Source organism: Nerophis ophidion, linkage group LG19 (assembly GCF_033978795.1).
Source record: "Nerophis ophidion isolate RoL-2023_Sa linkage group LG19, RoL_Noph_v1.0, whole genome shotgun sequence".
NCBI lineage: Eukaryota > Metazoa > Chordata > Actinopteri > Syngnathiformes > Syngnathidae > Nerophis > Nerophis ophidion.
In genome coordinates this window covers 17,828,684-17,848,858 of record NC_084629.1, presented here as the reverse complement: position 1 = coordinate 17,848,858, position 20,175 = coordinate 17,828,684, and the positions used below count along the sequence as shown (strand labels likewise).

Genomic DNA, 20,175 nt, shown 5'->3' with positions numbered 1-20,175 from the left:
GTCGACAACAAATAATTGTGTGGGTTATGGTGTATTCTCAGCACAATATGGTAATTGACATTATAGTGACATTCTTGTTACATATCGTAAATACTGTAATTCAGTAATTCTCTAATTGCGGTATGTGTACCACTAGTGGTGCGCGTGCTCTTCTAGTGGTACGCCAACAAATCACTTGATTAAAGTACAGTCTTTTATTTTCCTATGTTCAAACACAGAGTTACTGTTCAAACTGTGGGTAATGTTCATACTTGCCAACCCTCCCGATTTTCCCGAGAGACTCTGGAATTTCAGTGCCCCTCCCGAAAATCTCCCGGGGCAACCATTCTCCCTAATTTCTCCCGATTTCCATCAGGACAACAATATTGGGGGCGTGCCTTAAAGGCACTGCCTTCAGCGTCCTCTACAACCTGTCGTCACGTCCGCTTGTCCTTCATACAAATAACACACAATATATGTGACTTCTACACACACGTGAGAATGCAAGGCATACCTGATCAACAGCCATACATGTCACACTGAGGGTGGCCGTAGAAACAACTTTAACACTGTTACAAATATGCACCACACTGTGAACCCAGACCAAACAAGAACGACAAATACATTTCGGGAGAACATCCGCACCGTAACACAACATAAACACAACAGAACAAATACCCCAAACCCCTTGCAGCACAAACACTTCTGGGACACTACACTATACACCCCCGCTACCACAAAACCCCGACCACTTCAACGTCGCCTCCTCGCCCACTTCTCCCGAATTCAGAGGTCTCAAGGTTAGCAAGTATGGTAATGTTACAGGTACCAAAAATATTAAATGTTATTATTAAACCAGTGTGGCAGCACGGTGGATAGGAGTTAGTGGTGGATAGGGGTTAGTGCATGTGCCTCACAATACGAAGGTCCTGAGCAGTCCTGGGTTCGACCCCGGGCTCGGGATCTTTCTGTGTGGAGTTTGCATGTTCACCCCGTGACTGTGTGGGTTCCCTCCGGGTACTCCGGCTTCCTCCCACCTCCAAAGACATGCACCTGGGGATAGGTTGATTGGCAAGACTAAATTGGCCCTAGTGTGTGAATGTGAGTGTGAATGTTGTCTGTCTATCTGTGTTGGCCCTGTGATGAGGTGGCGACTTGTCGAGGGTTTACCCCGCCTACCGCCCAAATGCAGCTGAGATAGGCTCCAGCGCCCCCCACGACCCCGAAGGGAATAAGCGGTAGAAAATGGATGGATGGATGGATTATTAAAACCTTTATCTTGTTTTTAATGATTACTTAGGCCTACTATGCTACTGTATTTTAATGTTGGGCATTATAGTGGTACTTGGTGGAAAACTTTTGAGAAACACTGATCTAATTAAAGCAGTGTTGATTTTAAACACAAAGTGAATGGGGTCTTAACTACAAACCGGCCATAATGAACTTATTAGAACATATTTCTGAACAGCCAAAGAAAGTGGAAAGGAAAACATAGCTCTCTTTTACCACATAGTTATTTATGAAAAAGACAGCAACAACAGAACCAATATTGTACAAGCGGTAAGGAGCAATACCGCTGATGAGTTCATTCATTGCAAACAACAGTAAGGCAACAGTAGTGCAACTAGGGCTGGGTGACAAAACAATAGACATAAATTGCTCTAGACAAGTAATCGATATGATAAAAAAAATGCGTTTGATAATTGTTTTTCTACTTTATCAGAAAAAAACGGAAGTTATACGAAGCTAGGTTAGTTACAAACAAAGCCGCTCACTCCCTGGTAACCAAGCAACTAGGGTTGGCTAACGAGTATCGTGTATCGATTGGAACCGGGACTAACTTTCCGATTCTCCCGATATCATTCAAAAGTTGAAATTCCGATTCTTAGTTTCAATACCTAGTCCGCCGACCGGAAAAAATAAATGTCTGCCGACCCGGAAGAAAAAGCCGTTGAACACCAACTAAGAAGCGCCCACCGCCGGAAGTGTTAGCATAGCCGAGCCTATGTAGCTGAGCCTATGTAGCCGAGCGAGTCAGTCAAGCATGGATAGTGGTCGTCGGCGGTGAAAAGTGTGGCTTTATTTTACAAAAAAAATGAAATATCGGCGAAATGCAACACGTGCGACAGGACTGTTTCGTGCTTATGACGGTGCACGTCGAACATGATGAAGCACCTCCGAGTTCATGGAGTACTAATAAATGCGTGTCCCGTCTTCGACGCGCTGCGCCGACTATCCTCTGCCTCTTCCTCTGGCTCCGGCTCTGACGCCCAGCCTGGCACCTCGGTGACTGCACTGCAGTCCGAATCCGATAAGTAAAACAATATATGCAATAAATAATGTGTTTTGCGCCAACGTTGAGGCAGCTAACAAATTATCCCGCGTATTTTTTCATAGACAATTTACAACATGCTAGCCAGGCTCCGCGATGTGCTCAGCGTACTCCGTTCACCATAGCGGCAATGGGGAAGATGTCGGTGCCACAGAAAGGTCACTGCACACATAATTAAGACTGCATCCCTTTTCAGAGGTGGAATCTCCAACATTTAGGTTAGTTAAGCAATAACGTTAGAGCTAAGCTAATTGATACTGGGCTAAACAGTAACAGCAACATTACATGTTTGTTTATGTTTGCAGGGATATGGTGAAAACTCTCAACCCAAAATACGTACCACCTTCCAGGGACTACCTTTTCAAACTCATTGATCCCGGCATGGTACAAGGTGGAGAAGTGTAACATCATTACAGAGCTCAGTGAAATCAGCTCTGTGAGGAATTTATTATAAAGTTCATAAAAAGTTCATAGAATTAAAATTGATGGAGAATGTCAGACTATTTCATTCAGAAAGACTGTAGGTTAGCTAGCTCATTTAAAATATCCTAAACCTTTTTTTGACCCTGCCTTTTTTTTTTTTTTTTTAAAGAAAGAATCGGAATCGAGAATCGTTAGGAATCGGAATCGAAACAAAGAATCGGAATCGGAATCGTTCGAATTCAAACGATACCCAACCTTCCAAGCAACACATGACGTGATCACTGATCAGTGGGAGTGACACGCTAACAGCCAATCATGTAACAGTATCAAGTTTGGTTGCGCCATCTTTTTGTCTTGCGGTTTATTTTATTTGAGAAGAGAAAGTAAAAATGAATGCTTCAGAGAGCGAAGAAATCGCAGACAGTATGGCAGTTTTATGGATTTTTTTTAACAAAACGGACCGTAGTAAGACAACTGTGGTCTGTAAATTATGCAAGGCGCTCATCCCCACCAAGACCATTAATACCACGCCACCTCAGCCGCGCTGACCCCTTTGAGCACAGCTGTAACTTCCTGGCATGCAGAAAATAATTCTCAGTTTTCTTTATATTTACATTTTCACACTTTGCACTTGTGTTAAACTCATTAAGCATATCTTACGTATTCCCTATTTTTACACCTCCATTTTAAGAGGTTATTGTCAAGCTTTCAATGCGATTTAAGAATTTGGTTGACATTGTTTTCCATTGATTTTCCTTTTTGCCTGGATAGCTGTGGGGATTAAAATCAGAGGAATTTTACATTTGAAATAAAAATGTCAAAATTGTATATATTTTTCTCCTGGTCTTTATTTTCGATAGGTCATCAAAAATATCAATAATTAATGATAGACGATACAAAACACTTACTTCTTGATTCCGTTTTTAGCCATATCGCCCAGCCCTACGTGCCACCGAAATTTTAAAAGGCATGCAGAGAGTGGTCTGCCATGGCTGCTCAGTACAAAATTGCTAAGCCAACAAATTCACCATATTTATCTTAAGGCTACTAACCTGAAGTATCAATCAAAGTAGTTGAAGCAATATTGGCCCAAAAAAAAAAAAAAGGTTTTATGGACCAATTTTGGTGTACATCATTAATCGTTAATTTGAATGAAGTTTAGCCAAAATGCCCATCCTACTAAAAATGTAATATTAGTATGGGGTTTCACACAGTTTCACAATGCACCACACAGTGTGCAGTTTCAACATGCAAATGCTGTATATAAGAAAGACACATAGGCATAAACTATGGAACAAGTGAGCTGTTTCATAGCGACGTGCACAAGTAATCATCCTTTTGACATGCAGCAGGGATTTTGGTACAGGAGATGATATGCAATGACTGGAATTCAGTGTATAGTTTGCATCCAGATAAGATCATCTGCTTTGCACATGGGGGTGTTTGTGGAACTTCAAAAAAAGACGACGTGATGATGGTCTTCTTTGTTGAGAGCACAAGTCTTTGAAAAGAAACACATTGACGCACATTGTATGTTTTTTGGATAGATTTTCTGTATGACATTTATCAATACATGTGTATTAACAAAAGCAGGATGGAAATGTTCCACGTTTTCTGCAAAATTCAAACTTTTACGACTTGAAGTAGTTCAGCTTCAAAGGTTCCAACTTTATTCTAAACAGCTGGCCCAATGAACTGATTGCTCAATTGCCATTTTGATTTCATTACGAACACTGGGGGCGGCATTGCATATTTGGAAGGAACTTGTGCAATTCAAAAAGCAACAACGTAGCAAAGATAGGCAGTCGCGACGCTATGTTTTGCATTGTCAAATTGTGTGACACGCTGTATAATTAAAATGCAACCTGCTTAAGTCGGTTTTGAAGATGTCGCCAACCTATCTCAAACAACTCCGAAAAGATTTGGCGCTACCTAAACACCTTTCGCTCGTGAAACATCATAACGGGACTGTGTGTAAATGTAGCTTGTCATTAAAACTTGGGACAGTAGGCGGCTGTATAATTCGTAACTCCGCTTCTTAACACACTTCATACACTTGTGGTCTAACAGAGAATAAGAAAATACAGCTGGAGGGATCGGTGTTGCAAACTTCGAGACTTTGCCGCTATTGTGGCAAGTTTGAATCGCACAGGAATTTTTTGCTTATGGAAGTGCTCTTTATTTGCTGCTTTTAGCTTAGCCACTACTCGGTTACACTGTACAAAGAACAAAACTTAGCGCCATATAAATTTGAGTTTTAACGGAATTGTTGATGGAATCACGGAATTAGCCAAAACATAATGTGGACAGTTGCGGAAAATGTGTTTTCGGGGATTCGTGAACCGCTTCGAAAACACATCTATTTTATGAAACTCATCTCTTATTCCAAAACACAAAGATGAAAAGTTCCCAAATTACTTCTACGTGTCAGTCGATATGCTTTTTATTACGAATTTAAGAACTACTTGTCCAAAAGCCGAGTGAAAAATACAGAAAAGCACAAAGAAGCTCCTCATGCTAGTAAGTTTGCTGGTGTGGACAAGGCCACCAATGTTCTAAAAAAATAACAGTGGTAACCCAATTTACGAGTACCTTAACTTACAAGTAATTCGAGATACGATTTTTTGCTACGCTTTAAGTTGCGAGCATTCTTGCTGTAGGTTGAAGTAATATTTGTAACAGGTTCGTGCTGTTTGAGTAATAATAAAGAGTGAATGTATTGTTGCACATGGTTATGCCTGCTTCGCTTATACAAAAATAAAATGTAAGAATTGATGCGACAGGTGATGTGTGCATTTGAGCGCCGCTCAGAGATCAAACTCCTTCCCTACAACCACCGTAACTAAGAAAGTTAGTATCAGGGTATCTGCAGGTTTCAACAAGTCAAATTTAAGACTTTTTAAGACCTTTTTTATGCCACCTTGAATGAAATTTAAGGCCGAAAAAAAAAAAAAAAAATCTATAAATATAAGCGATGGTTGGGGATCCCACTGTACTACAACCTCAATGGCAATCAGTCAAGTTTACTTTTTGTATGTTTATCAATAAACAAACTGATAAGCACCACTCTGCCAGACAGCTAATCAAAAATCTTGAGGGGTCCAAAAACTTTGACATCCAAAACAAACAAACCAACACCAACGCCAGTAAAAACATAATAACCGAGGTGAGGGTAAAAATAAATTACATTTCATTAACACATACCGAGACCCGTTGACTTGGTCGAAGAGCAGGTTTTGGATGTGAGGTGCTAATCCGTGTCTCATAATATATGCTGTTTTATCCTTTCCGCAGGAAACTGTATTAGCAACCTGAGAATCAGGAAAAATAACACGAAAAAGATCGCCAATCCCGTCATTTGAGGTGTAGGATTGATGTTTCACCACAGTGTCCAATATCCATTAACACCTCGGATTTTAATGTTGCTGTCCCGCCGAAGATTAGTGTCAGGTCAGTGCTGCTAGCGGCAGTTGTTGCTAGCTGGGGGTGCGTTGGCGCTGGACCCACGCAGAACTGAGAGATGCCAGGTGTTTGTTTTTGGCTCTCTGCCGCGATTTTATGCTTACCGCACTGCATGTGCGATTTGACCGCTCTAATTCCCATGGTGCCAAGTTTGAAATCCCTCTTACAAAGTATGCACCTGGCCTCCTCGGGATTGGCAACAGGCTTAAGCCAGTTTTTATACCGGCTGTCCTCCAGCCAACGCTTGCAAAACTTGCATTTCCCCATGCTGACTGAAAGGCGGGAAGCGAGGAAGAAAGGAAGGAGTGGCGCGCGACCCGACTATGCGCGCGACTGACACTGAAATCACTCACTTTAAAGACGTGCCATAACTTTTACTCAAAGACGTGCCCTGAAAAAAAAAAAAAAACAGGCCCGACAATTTAAGACCATTGAGTACTGAATTTAAGACCATCTTAGGAATTTCTAATAAATGTAATACTTTTTAAGGCCTTAATTTTAGACACATGAATTTAAGACTTTTTAAGACTTTTTATGCAGTATGCAGGGGAAGAAAGTGACGACCAAATCTGAGGAACAAAACCAAAATAAGTCCTCGCCGTAGCATTGTTTGCTTCACACAAGCTGTAGCGAGCCTGTGCGCATGCAGCCACAAACAACCAACATTTATTTATAAATCATTAGGACTAGACCCAAAAAACTATTTTTTTGGGTCTAGTCCTGGCTCCAAAAACTGGATGGTTGAACTAAAGTTGTGGAAGTGACTTCTCCAGTCGGTCACTCAAAGACGTTGGGTAGTGTTGCCAAATGCTGCGAGAGAAACACACATCGGCTCTATTAAAATTGAAAGCTTATAATAAAGGGGGTAATGTGTAGACTTGGCAATGCTGCACACAGAATCATCCCAAAGGAGTCCCTCACTCATTAATCAATATTAATACATTACATAAAACTACTGTATTTGGTTGCAGTACATGCTATTGTAATGATTTTAAACAGTATTATTTAAAAGTGTTTGCTTTTTTCAAAGGCGTTTCGAAATGTTGAAAATGCCAAGCGCCGATTAAATGAATATCAATTGATTTCAATGGGCGGGGCTGCTTTGAGATATGAGTGTTCTGAGTTACGAGCTTGGTCGTGGAACGAATTGTGCTTGTAAGTTCAAGTACCACGGTATTATGCATCAACCTAAAATACTAAGTGAAAATGGAAACAAATAAAAACAATAAATTCAGCAATATTTAAGTGGAAAACACTAAAACTAGGAAAAAATATATAATTAAGAAAAAAAATACAGGAGAGTTTATTCAGCCCTAATTTTACCGGCATTGATAAATGTTTTCAACATTCACTTCCAAACAGGATGCAAGATGGTTCACTCTGTGCATCGGTCTCAGCACCTGCGCCATCCATCCAGCACCTGCGCATGTTTGTCTAATAGCCGAATTTTTGCACGGCTGAGAGACCATTTATTATAGTTGATCTTTGCTTTCATTAATTTAGACATGTCACATCAGACGTCCTTCGATACGTTATGCGACACGCCATCTGTTATAGTGGAGGCCTTAATTTGAGGATATTTGGAACCTCAAGAAGCAGATGCTTAAAAAAAAATAATTTTAGTAAAATTACACCCCTGGATAAAAATAGGACGACCGAAGAGACGGTCGTCCTCGCACACAGGGCCATATTACATATTGCTGCACTCTTGAAGGCTCTCTTGGAAAAAGTCTCTGCAGGACGGGCTCATGCTTGTAATTGAGGACAACCCATGCAGATGTCAGCTCCTCTGTGGGAACAAGGACTTTGTGAACTTTGTAGTGGGAGGTGTGGGTGTGCAGGGAGGAATGTGGAGGTCTCTGCTGAGAAATGTTTAACCTCGAATGCCAGAGAAATCTTGTTAGGTTATTTACTAATGATACCAGACTCGGATCAGTGCCGGAACACAACTCATATTCCTGTGAAGTCATAAAACTTAATGATAGCAATGTTTTATTTGAGAGGTGCTTGACTTGCCAGTTAGCCAATCATGTAAACAGCTAGCACAAGCTGAAGTCAAATATGGGGCACATTCATTTGGTATTCGTAGCTGGTAAAAAAAAAAAAAAAAAACGTTTTAATGACAAGCATTCACAGGTGAGTCAGTTACATTTTCCCTTAATTATTGCCCCTGTAACGCATAAATACTGCTCATATTTATCATGTGGCATATTTCCATCCATCCATCCATCCATTTCCTACCGCTTATTCCCTTTTGGGGTCGCGGGGGGTGCTGGCGCCTATCTCAGCTACAATCGGGTGGAATGCGGGGTACACCCTGGATGAGTCGCTACCTCATCGCAGGGCCAACACATTTCGCTAACACATAAAAGATCCCGAGGACATTTTGGTGCATTCAGCTTTTTTAAAATTGTCAAATCATTTTGGTTATGTTTAACAAAAGACATTTGCCAGATGATACACAATTTTAAAACATCACATTCTCTGTTCCCTAAAGTAGGTTAAAAAAACAATGCTACATGGAAAAAAACAGATGATCCTCACTACAAAAGTTGCCTAATTTTGATCCCACATGTACTGTATCTAAATTTGAGCTGCCAATTATTTTTTCACAAATCAGATTAATCATGCTTAATTTTTTTATTAATTGCGATGAATCACAGCTAATTACATGCTTGCATAATAAAAACTTGAAAAAACAAAAGATCCTACTATTTTGAAATATTGATTTTGCAATACATTTTCCTCATGATATAAAAAAAAAATAAAAAAAATGTTTTCAGTTTTTTTACATTTGTACATGTTTTGTGTTTCTTATGCTTCACTGATAAGATAGTTATGACGGGAGTTGTGGTGTAATACTCTGTTCGGTGGTCCTTGAACGCATCGTACAAATACTTTTGTGTCATTTTGATTGCAATGTGCATCTTAGTTGTAATTTTACCAAATGTAGGTGTTAAAATCTCAATGTAAAATCACTGAGGCTAATCAGTAGCATGTATACGGCATATCCAATGTACAAAAAAAGTGAAGCCTTAAATTTGAGAGATTTCTATTGGGCATGCTTGCTTTGTTGGCATGGACAATGGCAACCTTATCTCGAGGCAGTTTGTCTGAGTCCGCACTAAGTGCTTGTTTTCCCGCCAAGTGTTTAGTATCGAAATACAGAGCTGTTTGATTTTTGGAATCAGTACCTGGTAGTACCAATGTAATTCAGACGGTAACTATAAAAGTACTTGAATGCATGTACTGTATTAACTCAAAAATTGGCAACAGTATAGAATGAACTGCAAGAGAACATTTTTTGCCGTTGGGTAAAAATGTGTGTTTGTTTTAAGTACCTTTTAAGGGTTAATCTACCAGGAACAATTTAAGAAAATCAGAGTTAAAGTTACAGCTTGTTTATCCGTTACTATTGGTAACGCCAGGATTTTTCACATCACTAAAACGTTCTGTTCTGTTCTGTTTTACCTCAGACGTGACTTATACGGGAAACAAAAGTATCGCTGTTTATTGTCTCGAGCAGAAAGATGCAGCGAATGCTCGATGAACAACAGACAACGATGTCAGGCAAACCCCCTGTCAAGAATGTTTTAATTCAATAAAAACATTTTTTTTTAAAAAGGATAGAGAGACATTAAGGAGTCAGGAGCTAGAAAGAGAAAAACATATGGATGTAATTGTGGGCTGATGAAGTGATGTCATCTCACAGTCAGGTTATCAGACCCCCAGGCAAAAACGGCTACGACACACAAAAAGATGCCGCTTCTTAAAACACATGTGAGAGACACGCACACGGACAAGCTCACATACTTAAATGAACTACAGTTCTTTGGACATGCCAACACATTCTGTCCTTCCCATTAGCCTCTTTGGCATGGCTGCACAATGAGCTCATCTGGAATGGGCTGAACTCCAGTTAAAAAAAACAAAAAAAAACACACGTATTTCCATCACTTCAGAGGACATCACACACTTTCCTGGAAACTTAACCCTAACTATAACCACTGAAAGCCTAACCCCTAACAAATCTCATCATACAATTTAACATTTAACCTTGCGTGAAGCTCTTTGTCAACAAAATGATGGCCCCCATCAGGGTCTCAAAACATGAACAAAAGCTGACACACAGACACACGCACACACACCAGTAGAGGCTGTGACCATATAAGGCTTGGCTGATGATGTAATGGCTGCTGCTGGCTGCAAGCTAGAGTCAGTGCGCAGAGCACTTCTCATAATGTTTGGTTTTCCGCATGGAATGTCCACATCACTGGGATCTCCGGGAAAAGGCAGAGGTGAAAGAATTGAGGCCCATCTTGATCTCAAAGGAATGTAAAAGGAAAGGACAGAAGTCCCTGAGACAGGTAGGACTGTTTGACTTATATTAGTAGTTGTATGATACTTTTAAAAAGTTGGTATTGATAGTACAAAAGGTACCCAACTGAAGTAGCCATGTTGGCAAAGAAGATTTACAACATAACACAAAGTCTTTCAAAAACTGGTATGAGGGCGTTTGAACTTCAAAAATAGACCCAAACTTGGTAAGACTATTAAAAAAAAAACAAGATACTGAAGGTTTAGAAGACAATCAGAGAAAAATTGCGCTGCAGAGAAGTAAAACAATAGATTATTAAAATTAGCGTATGACTCAATGAGAATGCATCTGTTAGTCGGACAGTTTTTTTCCGATGCGCACAGTTGGGAGAGTGACAACGGGATGCGGTGTTAAGCGTACCGGTGGGTAAAGACATTTTTTAATTACCGAACGCTTCCTGCCGAGGGACCATCTGCCATGCCTGTGAAAACACACTAAATCACAGCGCGGCTCGACCTCACGGATGACAAAAGCCGACACACGTTACACGGCTAACATGCGCTACGCCTTGCAATGTCGACACACATGAGCAGGAGCCAATATGAAAAGACAGGACAAAATGTCCTGTGTTCTTGAATAGGTAGAAGCATGTGATACAGTTTTTAGTATTTAAATAAATGTTTATAATGAAAATAAACCATGAAAAGGGAAATATTTTGTGTTTATCAGCTTTGGCCAAAATGTAACATTACCTCATGTTCTTGGTGAATGAAAAACTGTCCCGCTTTAACACAGTTTAAACATTCTTTGGACATAAGTAATGCTCTTTTTTTCCCCCTCTTTGCTCTCTCTCTAGACAAAAGCTCTTGATTGCAAAGGAACGGCAATACCAGCACTTAAAGGAGACAACCAGAGAAAGGGAAGTGTTTTGTCTTAAAGAGGAGCTGAATGAGCTGAAGGCATTCGCGCTGTTGCTTGTGAAGGAGCAACAGCGTTTGGAGAAGCTCCTGAAGGAGCATCAGTGTTATGTCAAAGCACTGAGTGCCATCGCCGACAGTGTTGACCCGGAGGTCAGGCAGGCAAAAGAGAGGCACCAGCAGCAGCGGCTAAATCCAATGCATCCCGAGGGGGAGCGACACAATCGAGAATTCCAGCACTCCTGCCGCACCATGACGGCTCAACTCACCGAGGGGGCGACTCAGAACCAGTCGATGCGGCAGCAGAACATGAGCGTCGGCCGCCGAATCGATGCTCTAGAAGAGAGGAGAAATTCCACAAGGGAGAAGGATGTGGAGCTTCGGGAGCCGAGTGATCGAGACGCCGGCCAGCCTGTATCACTATCAGAAGTAGAAGTACTAAGGAGACGGGTGGTTGAAATGGAAGGGAAGGACGAGGAACTTATCCGCATGAGCGACCAGTGCCGGGATCTGGACTGCAGACTGGTGAAAGAGACTAAAAACTGTCTTAGCCTGAAGGTTGAGGTGGACAGGCTAAATTGTAGACTCAGCGAACTGGGACCGGATAGAAGAGACTTTGGGTAAAAGCAAAAAAGAGTGTTGCAGTCTGCGGGAAAGTTTGGAAAGAGAGAGAGATGTGAGCAAGGTGCTGACAGGTGAGGTGGACTCCCTTAAGGTCAGAGTGAAGGAGCTGGAGTCAAGTGAAGGCCAGCTGGAGAAAAGCGAAGCTGCGATTAGACGAGACCTGGCAACACTAAGGTCGCTTACTGCAGCCTTAATGGAGGACAGGAAGACCGTGTCCGAGAGGCTGCAGCAAGCTGAGGAAAAGCTTGGTGGGCGGGGGAGCAGGAGGGAAGAGGAGACGCTGAGCTCCAAGGCAGATGTGGTGGAAAGGATAAATGGCACGGAGAAGGAAAGGAATGATCTCCAGGCAAGACTAATAGCAGAGGATCAGAGAAATGCAGAGCTAGAGAGCAAAATGGCCATGATGAGGAAAAGGTTGCAGGTTTTGGAAAACAGGAGACAGAAGGAAGAGAAGTACACACAAGGCTCCATCCCTAACAATGCCAGTCCTCGCTGCCAATCAGAAGAAAACAAAGTCAAACAGCTCACATGGGAGCTGGAGAGGCTACAGAAAAGACTACAGGACAAAGAGATGATGGAGAAAGAACTGCTGAAGGTAGAAGACGACTACGAATCTCTAGAAAAGAGACTCAAGGATGAACAGATGAAAACCAAGTCTTTAGTAAAAGAACTGGAAATGGCCAAAAAGGAGCTTTCTGGGTACAAGCAGGCAGAGAAGCAAGAGGTCAACCAGGAGCATCTCCTTCTTTGTCGTCTTCAGAAGGAACAGGTCAAGTCAAGACTGCTCGGGAGAGAAGTCAACACCCTAAAGGAGCAACTGCAGAAGCTGATGGGGACAGAAGAATCCATCAGCAGGGTGCAGACGGATCACTCTGTGCTCCAGGGTAAGCTGACCCAACAAGAAGCCAGGAACAGGGAACTAGCCCAAGAAATGAGAGAACTGGGTGGTGAACTCGACAGATACAGACGATTGAAGAACCTAACGCCAGGTGAGAACGAATATCACATTGCAAACCTTTACCACACCACCAAAGAGGTGCAAACCGATTCCGCAGACAATCTGACTTCAGATTGCCAAACCCCATCAACAATTAATGAAACATTTGACGAGAAAGGCGATAAGGAAGATCCAAACCACAACGTAGAAATCACGGACAGCCGAGGATCAAGTCTCATCAACAACCTCAACAGCTTAAACAGTGCCAACAACATTGTGAGCCAAAACAGAGGACACCCAGGCAACGGGCTCAATGTGCACCAAGCGCCTAACGGTGATGTGATGATGCTAACCCACACACCCGGGCAGCCCCTGCAAATTAAGGTTACCCCTCATCACATTCTCAACACTGCCACCCTTGAGATTAGCAGCCCAACCTCTGATGCATCTGCCTCTTACACCAGCACGGCCTTTATACCGTCCGGTGGAAACACACCAAACCAAAGAATCACCATCATCCAGAATCCGCTAACCGCTAAAAGCCCACCATCGAGTCCCGATCGCACCCTTTCCCTGCTAAGCGGAACACCCATCTCTCGAGTGATGAGCCCAAATTCATCCCGCTCGGTGACGCCCGACCTTCCCATTCAGATTCTGACTGTCCAAACTTGTTCCCCGGAGCCGACTGACATGGGGAACCAAGCCGCCACGTTCTGCAAGACCCCCGAGCGGCAAAACAGCTGGCACCACGTGTGCGCCAACAGCAGCCCCGACTCGAGTCCTAGCATCATCACCACAGAGGACAATAAGATCCACATTCACCTAGGGAGTCCTTATCACCCGCCTCACAGCATGGCGCCGCCTGTTGGGCCATACTACCTTCGACACGAGCAGAGGACTCAAGTACTCGCCAATGGCTGCCACGTAAAAGGTGTTGGCAAAATTACCAGTAGCATTACCATATCTCCTGCCGCTTCTCCTGGCTCACACTCGTCCATGTAATACGATGAGGTCATATTGTAAACATTGTGAACACTAAGTAATATCTTTTGCGACTTTGCAATTTCCAATGATGACACGCCATATTTGTACAATACCTAGTTTTTATGTACCACCTGTATGACAATTACAACACTGTTTCAATACAATCCCTTAACTCTTAAAGTGTGGACCTTTCTTTCACTTGCTAACCAATAACAAAAACGGTTAATCATTAAGCATAAACTTTGTACACCATGTAACGTTTCAGAAATATTGTTTTGCTACCATGTGAGTTAAATTCACATTTCAACTCATGTGAAATGTATTTAATACATGTGTATTTGTATTTCAAACATTATTCCATATGTTCTACTGTATGTCTCTGTACCATCATTTGACAGTACAACAATGTGCAACCCTCCTACCATTAGTGGTACTAGGAAGAATCTACAAAGTATATCACAGTATATTTTTGGACTCAAACACCTTAGTAAATCTTGCATGACTTCAACTCAGAGATCAACTAGTCTCGTGTGTTCTGCTTTTTTTTTGGCTTGTTTATAATCACACCATAGACTGAGGAAAGAGGAAAAGTGAGAAGTTTAGGGCAACATTTAACAGTCTCACAAGCATAAATGTAGTGACTGTAGAATAAAACTGCATTTGAGAAGTAATCCGCTGCATACCATCACACGGAAAACACTTATTTGTGTACTCTTTAATCCTGATGCCGCGTGGGAGGCCGTTCTCTTTCCACTGAGACTAATCACAGCGTGCATTCCTATTTTATTACTGATGCTGGTTGACTGTCGCTTTAGCCATGTTGTACTAATCAGCCAGGACATAGATGTGCATATTACAGTGGTTTCCAAAGTGAGGTACGCAGCTCATTTTTTTTAACGGTCTGCGGCACATTATACAACATATTGGAATGAAAGAGCATACAGGTGAAATGTAACATGAAAAAGTTGCAATGCTGACTATAATAACAGAAAACTGCCATGCAGGCAGTTTTTTTTATTTTTTTAAACTTTCACTGCTCAAATATAATGATTTAAAATCAATATTATGAATTATTGACCTATTGAAAGCTCCAATTACATCACATAATATATTACACTTTGACATGCTTTTTGAGAAAAATATTGCATATTTTAAAAAAGTAAAAAGTGCTCTTTGACAACAAGTGCATAAAACAAACAAAAAATACTTAAAAAAATAAGAAAAATAAAAAGATATAGATTTAAGCGTTGAAAGTAAAAAAAATAATAATGTATGACTTATTTGTAATACTTTTATGAGTAGGACCCTTTTAGATCTTCAATCATTTGTTGGATTTTTTTTAAATGTCATTGCTCAAAATTAAAATGAATGAATCAAAATCAATGTTAATTACCTATTTAAGGCTCTAGTTACTTCATATCAAATATTCCATTTTGAATATATTTCTATCGAAAAGATTGCATGTTTTGTATTTTTGACATAAAAAAAACAAGGTTTTCTTCAACAAAAATGGCATAAGTCTGTAATTTAAACTGATAGATCGGAAGTTGATCTACAGATTTTAAAGGGGGGGGGGGGGGGGGGGGGAGAGAAACAAAGTAATATGACTTATTTAACATTTTTATGACTGAGACCCTTCCTGGCACCCGAAGCTAAACTTAAGTGAAGCCCTAAAGGTTACTTATAAAAATAAAAAGTATTTTATATACATACATACACACACATACACATCTCTCTCTCTCTCTCTACACATATATGTAAATGCATATATCTATACACACACACACATATATATATATATATATATTATATATATATATATATATATATATATATAATAAACATACATACATACATACACAAATATATAAATAAATAAATAAATGGGTTGTACTTGTATAGCGCTTTTTCTACCTTCAAGGTACTCAAAGCGCTTTGACACTACGTCCACATTTACCCATTCACACACACATTCACACACTGATGGAGGGAGCTGCCATGTAAGGCGCTAACCAGCACCCATCAGGAGCAAGGGTGAAGTGTCTTGCTCAGGACACAACGGACGTGACGAGGTTGGTACTAGGTGGGGATTGAGCCAGGGACCCTCGGGTCGCGCACGGCCACTCTTCCACTATATATATATATATATATATATATATATATATATATATATATATATATATATTTTTTTTTTTTTTTTTTTTTTTTTTTTTTTTTATGTACGGCGTGGCGCAGTGGAAGAGTGGCCGTGCGCACCCCGAGGGTCCCTGGTTCAAATCCCACCTAGTACCAACCTCGTCACGTCCGTTGTGTCCTGAGCAAGACACTTCACCCTTGCTCCTGATGGGTGCTGGTTGGCGCCTTGCATGGCAGTTCCCTCCATCAGTGTGTGAATGTGTGTGTGAATGGGTAAATGTGGAAGTAGTGTCAAAGCGCTTTGAGTACCTTGAAGGTAGAAAAGCGCTATACAAGTACAACCCATTTATCATTTATTTATTTAGTTATCACAATTGTACTCTTTGCTTACTGTGGTGGCATTACACGCACACACACACACACACCTACAAACACACACAAGCCCACACACAATGAAAACCTCAATATATAATTATATATATATATATGTATATATATATATACACACACACACACACATAAATAACATAAATATACATATAAATATACACACACGTGTGTATATATATATATATATTTGTATATAATATTTTAAAACATTTTTATGTCGTTATCATCACAAATGTACTCTTTGCTTAATGTGGTGGCATTACACGCACACACACACACACACACACACACACACACACACACACACACACACACACACACACACACACACACACACACACACACACACATACACACACACACACAATGAAAAAGCAAAATAGCCACGAGTAAGTCGAAGATGTAGGCTGCACCACACATTTTTAAAACAACATAAAAAACAATAGGATATTGTGAAAAAATGGCAGCTTTTACAGATGTTGTCTTGTGCAAAAGTCATATTTTACAAGCAGAAATGTTAATTACACTTTCTAACCGAAATAGAAACTTTGCAATTGTTATTTATTACGGCACAATTAACTTTTTGAGGCAGAAAAAACTAAACTGTACCTCAGGTTCGTGACTTATTGTTATATATGTATATGTATATATATATATATATATATATATATATATATATATATATATATATAAATATATATATATATATATATATATATATATATATATGAAGTCATCAGAATCAGATAATACACCAACTTATATCCCTGTCTTCATGAAAGATAGGAATCTATATGTTAAACATGCATGTATATTCATTAAAACACCTTTAACATGTGAACAAAAACGGCAAAATAAATAAATATAAATTATATACTGTATATAGAAATGTATGTATGTATATATGTATATTTGAGGTAGATTACCTCGACTTGGTCATTCATTAAGTAATTGATTAACGTTGAAAAACTTATTGGGGTGTTACCATTTAGTGGTCAATTGTACGGAATATGTACTGTACTGTGAAATCTACTAATACAAGTTTCAATCAATCAATCACTGAATGCCTACTGAGCCTATGGTGCTGTTAAGTTATTGTGACTCATCCATCCATCCATTTTCTACCGCTTATTCCCTTTCGGGGTCGCGGGGGGCGCTGGCGCCTATCTCAGCTACAATCGGGCGGAAGGCGGAGTACACCCTGGACAAGTCGCCACCTCATCGCAGGGCCAACACAGATAGACAGACAACATTCACACACTAGGACCAATTTAGTGTTGCCAATCAACCTATCCCCAGGTGCATGTCTTTGGAAGTGGGAGGAAGCCGGAGTACCCGGAGGGAACCCACGCATTCACGGGGAGAACATGCAAACTCCACACAGAAAGATCCCGAGCCTGGATTTGAACCCAGGACTGCTGGACCTTCGTATTGTGAGGCAGACGCACTAACCCCTCTGCCACCGTGAAGCCCTATTGTGGCTCAATGTGCCTTAATTTTTATTTTATTTTAATGTACTATTATTTAATATATAATACTGTTTTAGTTGCTTTAGAGATATTCCTGGCTCTGAATTTGCTTGTTGCTATTTTTATGTTTTTGTGCATTATTTGTTGCCATAATTATTAAACAAACAGGTTACTCATCAGTTACTCAGTACTTGAGTAGTTTTTTCACAACATACTTTTTACTTTTACTCAATAAATACTTGGGTGACTACTCCTTACTTTTACTTGAGTAATAAATCTCTAAAGTAACAGTACTCTTACTTGAGTACAATTTCTGGCTACTCTACCCACCTCTGTGTATATATATATATATATATATATATATATATATATATATATACATATACATATATATATATATAGGGCTTCACTGAAGCCGTGGAGTTTGCATGTTCTCCCCGTGAATGCATGGGTTCCCTCCGGGTACTCTGGCTTCCTCCCACCTCCAAAGACATGCACCTGGGGATAGGTTGATTGGCAACACTAAATGGGCCCTAGTGTGTGAATGTGAGTGTGAATGTTGTCTGTCTATCTGTGTTAGCCCTGCGATGAGGTGGCGACTTGTCCAGGGTGTACACCGCCTTCCGCCCGATTGTAGCAGAGATAGGCGCCAGCGCCCCCCGCGACCCCGAAAGGGAATAAGCGGTAGGAAATGGATATATATATATATATATATATATATATATATATATATATAATATATATATATATATCTCAAATACTGTATATGTCTGCTTCTTCTTTCGCGCTATCAAAAATCCCAAGAGTACGTGCCTGCTCTCTGGTGGTCAGACGGGTGAACTGCACCCAACAGGGGAAACAGCACAGGAAAGCCGACTGGTTTAGATTACATGACAATGAATAATCAGGGTCGTAATTAATGAACGAATAACTTAGGTGTACAGTCTAAATATGATATTCGAACAATTGTGCAACTTTAATGATAATTACGCACATGCGCTTGTCTTTCAACACTACAGTCATGTGTCTGCAAACAAACTAAGATGGAAGCACACCTAATACAATTGAATATATATATATACAAATATTATAATGTTAGTAACGTGTACATTAACTTGATATTTAATTACAGTAGCGCAAGGCGGTGCTTTAAACACAGCTAATAGGCTAAGTGTGCTAAGGCTAATGCTCGCTCACAGAGGGCTCGCTTTGAATGCTACAACCCCCACGTTCTCTTCAAATGACACCCACACAAATGCTCTCCCGAGCGTTCCAAATTAGAGTTGTATTGACACAAAACTGAAGAAGCTACCTGGTTCAGAGCCAAGCGTCCACCACTCATCCCCTAAGTCGTCTCCCATGTTGTCTCCACCACGTTGTTTACACGACAGCCAATCAAATGGACTGCTCTGGGGTGCGTTCACAAGCAGCGCGTTGCAAAGCAGCACATGACTACGTGTTAAGTACAATTTACAGGATTGCTGACGAAATATAGAAAAAAGGGTTACTAAAATAGTAATAATAATAATAATAATAATAATAATGATCTAATCACTATGATTATTTCCTCTTTTAAGAAACTATTTTGCATTGCGATGTCGACGGGCGCTGGATTGGGGGGTTGTTCAACAGCAGTGCGTTGCAAAAACCTAGCACCGATTAAAATTATGAGTTAAAAATTCCAATCTAGACATTTTAGTTTTTCTGTGTGTGTCATATGTATTTTGTAACTTGTCCAGGGTGTACGACGCCTTCCGCCCAAATGCAGCTTAGATAGGTTCCAGCTACCAACCCCCACCCTCCGGCGACCCCGAAAGGGACAAGCGGTAAAAATGGATGGATGGATGGATGGATGTTTGGGTTATAAAAGGGAATAAACGGTAGGAAAATGGATGGATGGGAAATGGATTGTATAGCGCTTTTCTACCTTCAAGGTACTCAAAGCTCTTTGACATTATTCACACACACACGCACACACACGCACACGCACATGCACACGCACACGCACACACGCATGCACGCGCGCACAAATAACACGCATGCACACATGCATACGCACACACACGTACACACCACACTGCAAAATGTCGGTGTTCAAAAACTAGAAAAAAAAATACAAAAATGAGTGGTATTTCACTTGAATTAGGCAAAATTATCTGCCAATAGAACAAGAAAATTTCACTTTTCAAGATGTTCCAAAACAA

General features: G+C 40.6%; 1 protein-coding gene and 1 pseudogene across 1 annotated transcript in view; one reads left to right on the top strand and one right to left on the bottom strand.

The window, feature by feature from the left end:
• cmss1 (cms1 ribosomal small subunit homolog) overlaps positions 1-19,397 on the bottom strand; it is a 45,334-nt gene extending 25,937 nt beyond the window's left edge. The window contains exon 1 of the mRNA XM_061879375.1: positions 19,284-19,397. Within this exon, the coding sequence (XP_061735359.1) occupies positions 19,284-19,332 (49 nt within the window). The 5' untranslated portion in view covers positions 19,333-19,397. The remainder of the gene's footprint in view (positions 1-19,283) is intronic.
• Positions 10,182-14,490, top strand: LOC133538074 (filamin A-interacting protein 1-like; annotated as a pseudogene).
• Positions 19,398-20,175: the final 778 nt, after the last annotated feature.